The sequence below is a fragment of the Haematobia irritans genome, chromosome 3 (assembly GCF_050003625.1).
Source record: "Haematobia irritans isolate KBUSLIRL chromosome 3, ASM5000362v1, whole genome shotgun sequence".
Taxonomy (NCBI): domain Eukaryota; kingdom Metazoa; phylum Arthropoda; class Insecta; order Diptera; family Muscidae; genus Haematobia; species Haematobia irritans.
The window spans coordinates 218,619,183-218,632,187 of NC_134399.1; the positions used below are offsets into that span (position 1 = coordinate 218,619,183).

A 13,005-nucleotide genomic window follows, 5' to 3' on the forward strand; every position below is an offset into this window, starting at 1 on the left:
CCTATGCAAAATTTCAACTAAATCGGAGCAAAAAATTGGCCTCTGTGGGCAAATGAGTGTAAATCGGGCGAAAGCTATATATGGGAGCTATATCTAAATCTGAACCGATTTTGCTGATATTTTGCAAGCTTTTCGAGACTCATAAAATATTCGGATGTACGGAATTTGAAAAGATAATGTATTTGACAGTTGTCAGATAGGGAAATTGCAAATTTTTCGTACAGCTTTCATACATGTCCTACATGTATATATCTCATTTTACATCTACAGTATTAGTATTACGGTTGCAACTCGTGCCAAAAACAATCCACTAAATTTTATGCAAATTTTACCAACAATCTACCAAATTAAAAAAAATATTTTCAAGTTGTTGATCAAATTTTTGTGGTTAGTATATGCAAAAATATTGTATTATCCGAAAGAAATGTTTTATATCGAAAATTTTTTTAAAATTGTATTTCTATATAAATTTCGTCAAAATTTTATTTCTATAGAAAACTTCGTCAAAATTTTTATTTCTATAGAAAATTGTGTCAAAATGTTATTTCTATAGAAAATTTTGTCAAAATTTTATTTCTATAGAAAATTTTGTCAACATTTTATTTTTATAGAAAATTTTGTCAAAATTGTATTTCTATAGAAAATTTTGTCAAAATTTTATTTCTATAGAAAATTTTGTCAAAATTTTATTTCTATAGAAAATTTCGTCAAAAAAAAATATTTCTATAGAAAACTTTCCGAAAACTTTATATCTGTAGAACATTTTTGCACATTTTTATTTCTATAGAACTTTCTTGCAAAAATTTATATATTATAGTAATTTCTTGCAAACCATTATTTCTACGAAAATTTTGGAAAAATTTCATTTCTAAGGAAATTATTGCAAAATTTCATGTCTATAGAATATTTCGTCAAAATTTTATTTCTATAGAAAATGTTGTCAAAATGTTATTTCTATAGAAAATTTTGTAAGAATTTTATTTCTATAGAAAATGTTGTCAAAATGTTATTTCTATAGAAAATTTTGTAAGAATTTTATTTCTATAGAAAATTTTGTCAAAATTTTATTTCTATAGAAAATTTTGTCAAAATTTTATTTCTATAGAAAATTTTTGCACATTTTTATTTCTATAGAACATTCTTGCAAAAATGTATATATTATAGTAAATTCTTGCAAAACATTATTTCTATGAAAATTTTTGCAAAATTTTATTTCTAAGAAAATTATGGCAAAATTGCATTTCTATAGAAAATTTCTTCAAAATTTTATTTCTTTAGAACATTCTTGCAAAAATTTATATATTATAGTAAATTCTTGCAAAACATTATTTCTATGAAAATTTTTGCAAAATTTTATTTCTAAGAAAATCATTGCAAAATTTCGTTTCTATAGAAAATTTCTTCAAAATTTTATTTCTATAGAAAATTTTGTCAAAATTTTATTTCTATGGAAAATTGTACCTCTTAATTGGATAGTCAATCAATAAGAGTTTTATCGTCAAATTTTGGAAAATCGGGCAACACATACGGAAATATTAAAGATCTGCATTTTTATTTTTAAATGAAAATATTAATGAATTAGTAACTATATATTAAAAAAAGCATTTTATATTATTTTTTGAATTGTATAGCATAGCATTGTATAAACATGTTTTTTATGTTATTTTTATACAAAACTGAATTCCTTAAGCTTTTATTGTTGAAATGTATAGTTATGTGTGTTAGTTTTCTGTTCTTTATATGAAATAAATACTTTTGTTTTTAAACAAAAAGCTTGGATTTAATATAATTCACATTGTAGATTTATTTGACGAGTTTTATAATGGAAGTAATGATTATGACGATTTCTTCGGAAAAATGTGGCGATTTTTCTTGAAATTTTATTGGCAGCTCTGAATCTGACCTTTAAGTTTTCTCCTAAGTTTCCTCATGTAGTGGTGACTTTGCAGTTCTCTGTGTCACGAAAAATATACTCTTTGAAAATAGCTCTCATCTTGCGAATCGTAATCATTCGCATTTAATACCCCATAAACTTTTTCATAACAGTTCAAAACTTCATTGAAATCTTGTCGACAACTTTATTTCTTGTGTTAACTTGATTTTTCACATGATTTGACACGAAATTATAAAGGGTGATTCTTTTGAGGTTAGGATTTTCATGCATTAGTATTTGACAGATCACGTGGGATTTCAGACATGGTGTCAAAGAGAAAGATGCTCAGTATGCTTTGACATTTCATCATGAATAGACTTACTAACGAGCAACGCTTGCAAATCATTGAATTTTATTACCAAAATCAGTGTTCGGTTCGAAATGTGTTTATCGACAAATTTTGTTCAGCGATGAGGCTCATTTCTGGTTGAATGGCTACGTAAATAAGCAAAATTGCCGCATTTGGAGTGAAGAGCAACCAGAAGCCGTTCATGAACTGCCCATGCATCCCGAAAAATGCACTGTTTGGTGTGGTTTGTACGCTGGTGGAATCATTGGACCGTATTTTTTCAAAGATGCTGTTGGACGCAACGTTACGGTGAATGGCGATCGCTATCGTTCGATGCTAACAAACTTTTTGTTGCCAAAAATGGAAGAACTGAACTTGGTTGACATGTGGTTTCAACAAGATGGCGCTACATGCCACACAGCTCGCGATTCTATGGCCATTTTGAGGGAAAACTTCGGAGAACAATTCATCTCAAGAAATGGACCGGTAAGTTGGCCACCAAGATCATGCGATTTGACGCCTTTAGACTATTTTTTGTGGGGCTACGTCAAGTCTAAAGTCTACAGAAATAAGCCAGCAACTATTCCAGCTTTGGAAGACAACATTTCCGAAGAAATTCGGGCTATTCCGGCCGAAATGCTCGAAAAAGTTGCCCAAAATTGGACTTTCCGAATGGACCACCTAAGACGCAGCCGCGGTCAACATTTAAATGAAATTATCTTCAAAAAGTAAATGTCATGGACCAATCTAACGTTTCAAATAAAGAACCGATGAGATTTTGCAAATTTTATGCGTTTTTTTTTTTTAAAAGTTATCAAGCTCTTAACAAATCACCCTTTAGTTATGCCCAGGCTCAGGAGAGAGACTTACACTTTCGAGACATGCTGATGTTTCTTTTGTCGTTGTTGTAGTGAGCACCTTAGAGCAAGTGAGGTGATAATGTTGTTTCTCTTATGTTGTGTGGATGTATAATTATCTGTTACTGGATAGCGGTTTCTCCACTAGATTCGCTGTTGTATATTCTAATGCTTTTGTTGTCATTAAGAAAGTTGATATATTCGTCTCCGCAATTTTAAAATTTTAAATAAAATAAATATTTCTATAAACAAAAATCGGTAAGAACCATTACAGTCATTGTATGTAGGAAAACAAAAAATTAAAAACTACGCAAATGGATTAACATTTTCTAACCAATTATAGAGAATTTTTTTCAAAATGTTACAAAATACCATTTGGAATTAAAAAAAAAAAAACATGTACTCAATTATATATTGTAGTTACAGCTCTTTCTTCAATATTTTAAGTATAATTCGTCAAAAAAATAAATCAGGTAACTTCAGATGCTCTGATAAAAATTGTAATTCGTTTTCTTTTGTCATATCAAATGATTTTATTTAAATAAAATCCATTCCCAGCCGTTTTCAAAAATTTTTATTTTTTTATGTTTCAATATTTTCTAAATATTCTTGTTTTGTTTTTTTTTTTTTTTGTTTCTTTTCCTTTTGTTATAAAATTATAATTAACATTTGTTACATTTTATGCAATAATTATTATGATTTTGTATTTATATTAAAGGTATTTATATTTCTGTATGTTGGTTGTTTTGTTTTGTTTTTATTTTCACATATACTTGTAAAATATATTTTCCTTGAAACGCATGAAAAATTTGTCTGAAATTCTCAGTTGATGATATGCATTTTTCCTACGAGTGTTTGTTTTTCTAAAATGTTCCTATGAACTTTTATGTAGTATATGTATGTGAGTATTTCTCACACAGAGATTTAGATAGGTAGGATACTGAGAGTAAGAGTAAGTATTGAGAGATCAATATAAATATGTGTTTGTTCAGAGAGAGAGAGAGGGAGTTGTAATTTTACTACAATTCTCTTTAATTGATCTACTACATTTTGTTATTGTGGAGAGTTTGTGGGGGTTTCTATGAACTCTACTACTCTACTTTGTTAATCGTTGGATATTTTATGATGATTTATTTATATTAATATGAGTATTTTTCCTTGTATATATTGTTTTTTTTTTTTATAATCCTTAATAATAATTTTCATTGTTTTTTTTCTTGATGTTTTATTTGCTAATACGTAATGGTGACTTGGATTTATTTTCAAATTCTCCAAAATATTGTTTTGTTGTTTTCACTTCACATTTATTTATTTTCAATTATTGTCTGCAATTGTAACACTAAACTTCGTGACAATTGCAATATCGATTGGGCATTATGCCTTTCTGCCATTTCTTTAAAACAAAAGGGAAATAAAAATAAATTCAAAATTTACTATAGTTTTACAAAAAATTGATTTTCTTCTTACCATTGAAAAATTTAATGACATCTGTGAAATCCATACTATTTGATAGTATTATATCTCGATACGTTTCTAATAAAGCCAATGCCAAAAATAAAACAAAATGTCCTGAGGCCACATGTTTTGCCGCCCAAATGACCTCCCATGTAGCAAAGACATCATCGTAGACCAGTTCACGTTTGAAATCCAATAAAAACCAACGATAACAGAAGTAGAAATGGGTATAATCACCATTGGAGTCCATTAAATCATACATTTCGGAATCCAAAATTTGTATGAGAGATCTGTAATAAGATGCAAATTAAAAAAAAATACAAAAAATAAGCAAATTTATGTGAAACACAATGGAGAAGAGGGAAAATATATATCCCAAATGTCTGAATCCCAAAACTATTTATCCAGCCACCATCTAATTATATGTTTAGCTCACACCCAAAAAAAAATCGCTTCTGTAACTTATACCCCAAACACATTTTGCTTCAAGCATATATATTTTCAGGATAGGTTCAAACAAAATATTGTTTGTATTGTTCAAACATATTATGTTTCACCTTAGGACATACACTGGTAGTAAAAGATTTTAATTAAATTTTCTTTGTGTGGATATATTTTTAAGGCGCCAATTGGTTACTTCCATTATTTGACTTGCAGCATACTCTCAAGGTCTCCCTTTCTAAACACATATATGTTTACAGGCTATTTCTAAATTAATATATGTTTACATCTAATCATATTATATTTAAAACAGTTTATGTTCCAAACATAATATGTTGTAACATATTAACATATATGTCCCAAACATGTTATGCTAGTTTATGAACATTATATGCTTGCACTTAAAAATATTGTGTTAAAAAATTTGAGTTCCAAACATATAATTTTCACACCCAAACATATGAAAAACAATCTTTTTCGTCCGTGCACCTCCTTGGAGTTCGACTGAAAATTGAACCAATGACCTTTTGTACGCCAGACAGGCATTCCAATCATTGGTCATTTTATTCTATTTTTAATTTTTAAGTAAATTAAGTTAACCACCATACATAGCCATCATGAGGCGGGGAAATTAGACTTTTTTACAAAATTACAAAATTCGACCTGTATATGTAGGAAATGGGGCATTATAGGCAAAGACTATGGTAGTATATGTGCCAAACACCGGCAAATTAGATCGCTAACATAGTGAGAAAAACATTAAGAGAGTTGTGAGAGATCAATATATAGGTGTTTGTGGGGAGAAATGGGATTTCACTAAAAGAAAATTAGCGAAACTGTCAAAGAGGTGAAAGCGAAAAGTAGAATGGAATGACTCAAATGAATCGAATTCACCTCGCTCTCTAGGCAATACAAATCCACATTTCTATATTTTGTGGTGAAATGTTGATGGGAACCCAACTCGTATGCATTAGCAAGGGATATGTTTTGTCATAATCTTTAATATAAAGAGTTTTCCAATACAAGGGTTGTCTTTTATATTTCGGGATTGGGCAACCCTAATGTTCCAATCTGACTACTGAAAGCTCTATCGCAGAGCTAGACATTGTAGAAATAAAATTTTGACACAATTTTCTATAGAAATAAAATTTTGATATAAATTTCTATAGAAACAAATTTTTGCATAGGAACAAAATTTGACTAAATGTTCTATAGAAATGAAATTTTGACAAAATTTATTATAGAAATAAAATTTTGTCAAAATTTTCTATAGAAAAAAATTTTCACAAATTTTGTATAGAAAAAAAAATTCACAAATTTTCTATAGAAACAAAATTTTTAAAAAATTTCCTTTAGAAATACAATTTTGACGCAAAAATTTCAATAGAAATAATATTTTGATAAAATATTCTACAGAAATAAAATTTTGACAAAATTTTCTACAGAAATAAAATTGTGACACAATTTTCTATAGAAATAAAATTTTGACAACATTTTCTATAGAAATAAAATTTAGAGAAAAAAATTCTATATAAATAAAATTTGACTAAATTGTCTATAAAAATAAAATTTTGGCAAAACTTCTGAGAACATTTTCTATAGAAATAATATTTTGATAAAATTTTCTATAGAAATAAAATTGTGACAAAATTTTCTCTTGAAATAAAATTTTGATAAAATTTTCTATAGATATGAAATTTAACACAAAATTTTCTATAGAAATAAAATTGTAACAAAATTTTCTATAGAAATAAAATTTTTAAAAATCTTCTATATATAAAATTTCCTATAGAAATAACATTTTGAGAAAATTTCCTATAGATATAAAATTTTGACAAAATTTTCTAAAGAAATAAAATTTTGACAAAATTTCCAAAGAAATAAAATTTTGACAAAATTTTCCAAAGAAATCAAATTTTGACAAAATTTTCTAAAGAAATAAAATTTTGACAAAATTTTTTATAGAACTAAAATTTTGACAAAATCTTCTGTAGAAATAAAATTTTGACAAAATTTTCTATAGAAATAAAATTTTGACAAAATTTTGTATAGAAATAAAATCTTGACAACTTTTCTATAGAAATAAAATTTTCACAAAACTTTCTATAGAAATAAAATTTTGACAAAATTTTCTATAGAAATAATATTTTGACAACATTTTCTATAGAAATAAAATTTTGACAAAATTTTCTAAAGAAATAAAATTTTGACAAAATTTTCCATAGAAATAAAATTTTGACAAAATTTTCCAAAGAAATAAAATTTTGACAAAATTTTCTAAAGAAATAAAATTTTGACAAAATTTTCTAAAGGAATAAAATTTTGACAAAATGTTTTATAGAACTAAAATTTTGACAAAATCTTCTGTAGAAATAAAATTTTGACAAAATTTTCTATAGAAATAACATTTTGACAACTTTTCTATAGAAATAAAATTTTCACAAAACTTTCTATAGAAATAAAATTTTGACAAAATTTGCCACAGAAATAAAATTTTGACAAAAATTTCTATAGAAATAAGATTTTGACAAAATTTTCTATATAAATTTTCAATGGAAACTAAAAAAAATTGACAAAAATTTCTATAGAAAGAAAATTTTGACAAAATTTTCTTTAGAAATAAATTTTTACAAAATTTTCTATAGAAATAAAATTTTGATAAAATTTTCTATAGAAATAAAATTTTGACAAAATGTTTTATAGAACTAAAATTTTGACAAAATCTTCTGTAGAAATAAAATTTTGACAAAATTTTCTATAGAAATAAAATTTTGACAAAATTTTCTATAGAAATAAAATTTTGACAACTTTTCTATAGAAATAAAATTTTGACAAAATTTACCACAGAAATAAAATTTTGACAAAAATTTCTATTGAAATAAGATTTTGACAAAATTTTCTATATAAATTTTCAATGGCAACTAAAAAAAATTGACAAAATTTTCTATAGAAAGAAAATTTTGAAAAAATTTTCTATAGAAAGAAAATTTTGACAAAATTTTCTTTAGAAATTAAATTTTTATAAAATTTTCTATAGAAATAAAATTTTGACAAAATTTCCTATTGACAAAATTTTCTATATAAATTTTCAATGGAAAATAAAAAAAAGTTGACAAAAATTTCCATAGAAATAAAACTTTGACAAAATTTTCTATAGAAATAAAATTTTTACAAAATTTGCCACAGAAATAAAATTTTGACAAAATTTTCTATGGAGATAAAATTTTCAATAGAAATAATATTTTATTAAAATATTCTACAGAAAAAAAAATTTTACAAAATTTTCTATAGAAATAAAATTTTGATAAAATTTTCTATAGAAATAAAATTTTGACAAAATTTCCTATCGAAATAAAGTTTTGACAAAATTTTCTATATAAATTTTCAATGGAAAATAAAAAAAAATTGACAAAATTTTCCATAGAAATACAATTTTGACAAAATTTCTATAGAAATAAAATTTTTACAAAATTTGCCACAGAAATAAAATTTTGACAGAATTTTCTATGGATATAAAATTTTCACAAAATTTTCTATAGAAATAAACATTTGACCACATTTTCTATAGAAATAAAATGTTGACAAAAATTTCTATATATATAAGATTTTGACAAAATTTTCTACATAAATTTTCAATGGAAAATAAAAATAAAATTGACAAAATTTTCCATAGAAATAAAATTTTGACAAAATTTTCTATAGAAAAAAAAATTGACAAAATTTTCTATAGAAATAAAATGTTGACAAAAATTTCTATAGAAATAAAATTTTGAAAAAAAAAAATTATAGTAATAAAATTCTAACAAAATTTTCTATAGAAATAAAATTTTGACAAAATATTCTATTGAAATAAAATTTTGACAAAATGTTATTAGAAATAAAATTTTGGCAAAATTTTCGAGAGAAATAATATTTTGACAAAATTTTCTATAGAAATAAGATTTTGTCTAAATTTTCTTCAGAAATAAAAATTTTTACAAAATTTTCTATAGAAAAAAATTTTTGACAAAGTTTTCTATAGAAATAATATGTTGACAAAAATTTCTATAGAAATAAAATTGAAAAAAAAAAAATTATAGAAATAAAATTCTAACAAAATTTTCTATAGAAATAAAATTTTGACAAAATATTCTATAGAAATAAAATTTTGACAAAATGTTTTTAGAAATAAAATTTTGGCAAAATTTTCCAGAGAAATAATATTTTGACAAAATTTTCGAGAGAAATAATATTTTGACAAAATTTTCTATAGAAATAAAATTTTGTCTAATTCTTCTACAGAAATAAAAATTTTTACAAAATTTTCTATAGAAATAAAATTTTGACAAAATTTTGTATAGAAATAAAATTTTAACAAAATTTTCTAGAAAAAAATTTTCTACATAAATAAAATTTTGGCAAAATTTCCTATAGAAATAAAATTTTGAGAATATTTTCTATAGAAATAATATTTTGACAAAATTTTGTATAGAAATAAAATTGTGACAAAATTTTCTCATGAAATAAAATTTTGATAAAATTTTCTATAGAAATAAAATTGTGACAAAATTTCCTCTTGAAATAAAATTTTGATAAAACTTTCTATATATATATATATATAAAATTTTAACAAAACCTTTTATAGAAATAAAATTTTGACAAAATTTTCTTTAGAAATAGAGTTTTGACAAATTTTTCTATAGAAATAAAATTTTGACAAAAAATTTTTATATAAATAAAATATGACTAAATTGTCTATAGAAATAAAATTTTGGCAAAACTTCCTATAGAAATAAAATTGTGACAAAATGTTCTCTTGAAATAAAATGTTGATAAAGTTTTAACAAAATTTTCTATAGAAATAAAATTTTAACAAAATTTTCTAGAAATAAAATTTTAACAAAATTTTCTATAAATAAAATTTTAACAAAATTTTCTATAAATAAAATTTGTAGAAATTTTCTACATAACTAAAATTTTGGCAAAATTTCCTATAGAAATAAAATTTTGAGAATATTTTCTATAGAAATAATATTTTGACAAAATTTTGTATAGAAATAAAATTGTGACAAAATTTTCTCATGAAATAAAATTTTGATAAAATTTTCTATAGAAATAAAATTGTGACAACATTTTCTCTTGAAATAAATTTTTGATAAAACTTTCTATAGATATAAAATTTTAACAAAATCTTTTATAGAAATAAAATTTTGACAAAATCTTATGTAGAAATAAAATTTTGACAAAATTATCTATAGAAATAAGATGTTGACAAGATTATCTATAGAAAAAAATTTGACAAAATTTTCTATAGAAATAAAATTTTGACAAAATTTTCCATAGAACTAAAATTTTGAGAAAAATAAAAGGCAACCCTGTTATCAAGGTTGGAATGCTTCATATAATATAAACTCCCCCAATGACTTCCATGGGTACTTACCTCATATTAGCAAAATGCATATCCATGGCACCACCATTTGGAAAATTTTCAATCATACGTTCCATTAGCTTACAGAAACAACCATAAGTCAATACTTCATCATCAAAAATTACCAATAGGGGAGCAACCAAATCGCACATGCCTTGCATATAGCCAACTTCCAAATGTTCCCAAACATAACTGCAAAAAAAAAAACAATCACCAATAGAAATTAAATTGAAAAAAAAATCTTAGTAAGAAAAAATAAACAACTAAACTCACGTGGTTATGACATTGCGAAGTTTATCCAAATTTTCATTGGCAAAATACCAATAGTTACGATCACAGCGTTGGACATCTTTCTCTATGCGATGGAGATTCAAAGCGAAATTTTCCAAAAATTCACACTAAATAAAAAAAAAAACAGAAAAAATTTAATCAACTCTCCCATATGGATTTTCCTCCTAATTCATTTACTTACACTATAAACTCCTCCATTGGAACTGGCCGGTGAGACACAAGCCGATTTAGGCTCTTGCAATGCATCCAACGAAGCCACAACTGTGATATCTTCATTCATGGGTGACATTAGACTTGTTTTGCGGGATGTTTCATCGGTGGGTTCATCAGTACACTCTAAAGCATCTATGGAAGCAGCCTCGGTGATTATGACAGCATGAGGTGTACACTCGTAATCCTTCGATTGACGTCTCAGATCTTCCACACTATGGCATTTTCGTGTTGTATTGCTCAAGTCCTCCGTATCTTCGATAGCTTCATTTGCCATCTCTTCCAGTTCTGCAGATTCATTGGCTACATTGGCCTCTTCGACAGCTGTCTCCACAGTTACATCATCTTCCAATTCCATATCATTTTCGTTCGCTGTCATTTCAATCATATCGGTAAATTCATTACCCACAGTCTCATAGGATGAAGTGGAAGGAGAACTTTTAATACTCAATAACAACATACCACTCTGATCGGGTGTTAGACCTGTTTCGGGTTCCGATTCGGCAAAGCAATTTTCATTTAAGGGCAAAGGTTCGATGTCTTCAAATGCCAATATAACATTTTCCCCAGTGGCAGCAACATTTTCTAGGGATTCCGATTTAACCGGAGGTGATGGGGAATTTTCTACCTCTTCTTCTTCTTCGTCTTGAGGAATATCCGATTGCTGCGCAATATCTTCAGCATCCTCTTTCTCACTAACCTCAATAGCTTCTTCAGCTTCCACATCATCTTCAGGTTCATGTTCACCTTCTTGGACTTCTTGAGCCTTTACCTCTTCTATATTGGCCGATATTTCTTCGTTAATTTCCTGATCGCTAGCCTCGTTCATAGCATTTTGTTCTTTCTCCTTTAGCATACTATCCATTTCATCCTCTTCTTCCTCCTCTACCAGATCATCATCATCACAATTGCCAGAATCTTTTTCCTCTTGTATGTTACCAACGAGATCATCATCGAAATCAATACCTGGATCTGAGATATCCGAAAAGTCATGATCATCGAAAACATCATTGTCCACATCATCAGCATCCATTTCGGTTTGACGGCACATATGCTTCTCATTAACTCCCATGACACCTTCACTTTTACGCTTATTCTCTGCTGATATTTTGGCCATAGCCTTGGCATTCTTTTCCTTTTCTCGTTGACGTACAATAGCTTCCACAGCCAACCATTCACTCATGGTAGTTTCGTAATAATGTTTGCTGGTATCATCCAATTTTTGGCGTTCTTCGGTGGAGGAACCAAAGCTGATCAAAAAAAAATTTAGAGAGAATTTGATGTCCAGATAGGGCAGGGAGATAGGTCAAGCTTGTTGGAAACTTACCTATAATGTCCCAAAAGATACGGCCACACTTCTTTGCGTATCTCATGGACAACCCCTCCGAAATACACCAAACGGAATACTTCTTCGTGACTGGTTATAATACCATCTTCATGTAATGCCATCCACTTTTCTTTAGTTAATCCAGATTCATTGACAGCCACTGGAAATTAAGTTAAGAGATAGATATGTTCATAATGAGTTCAGTGAATATGGAATCGTCCATATGTTACTCAAGTGGTGGTGGAAAATGCATTTAAGAACTTTGAAAACCAGAAATTTTCTTCTAGGATCGTCAACCTTTATTTTATATCTAACGAATCTACTAACTAACATACCGAGACTTGGTTATCAACTCTTGGTTCCTTGCCTAACCTGACATGGAAAGACTCATACAAAGCAGAGAATAGACCCGGTACACCGGTACCACCCGCTTTAAAAACACATCGAATACGGAATATTAATACAAACTTTTATATTTCTTCTTCTTTTTCCAGTACTTGCTTGTGAAAGAGGGTCAACAGTTGAATCATTGAGTTTATTAAAAAAAAGAAACAACAAAAAACTATATGGAACGAAGGAACGATATAAAGTCTCTAGTTCCTCTGATGGTAATAGACGACAGTGGTGGCAAATATTAAAACCGGCTCGAATTATTAGAACGAGATGGAACGATAAGTCCAAATCACTACGGTGAACGATTTTGCCCAAGCCCAGTGACGAGTGTCACGTGGCCCTTGATTGCAGATGGGTTACATGTCAGATACGCTGCTATCAACCACTGGTAGGTAGGAGTTC

At 26.8% G+C, this 13,005-nt stretch overlaps 1 protein-coding gene across 1 annotated transcript in view; it reads right to left on the reverse strand.

The window, feature by feature from the left end:
- Nucleotides 1-3,595: 3,595 nt before the first annotated feature.
- LOC142232181 (small G protein signaling modulator 1-like) overlaps nucleotides 3,596-13,005 on the reverse strand; it is a 40,337-nt gene continuing 30,927 nt past the window's right edge. Inside the window, exons 8-13 of the mRNA XM_075302899.1 lie at nucleotides 12,211-12,370; nucleotides 10,855-12,133; nucleotides 10,656-10,780; nucleotides 10,395-10,574; nucleotides 4,547-4,824; nucleotides 3,596-4,472 (exon numbers count right to left, since the gene is read on the reverse strand). Coding sequence (XP_075159014.1) covers nucleotides 4,384-4,472; nucleotides 4,547-4,824; nucleotides 10,395-10,574; nucleotides 10,656-10,780; nucleotides 10,855-12,133; nucleotides 12,211-12,370 — 2,111 coding nt within the window. The 3' untranslated portion in view covers nucleotides 3,596-4,383. The remainder of the gene's footprint in view (nucleotides 4,473-4,546; nucleotides 4,825-10,394; nucleotides 10,575-10,655; nucleotides 10,781-10,854; nucleotides 12,134-12,210; nucleotides 12,371-13,005) is intronic.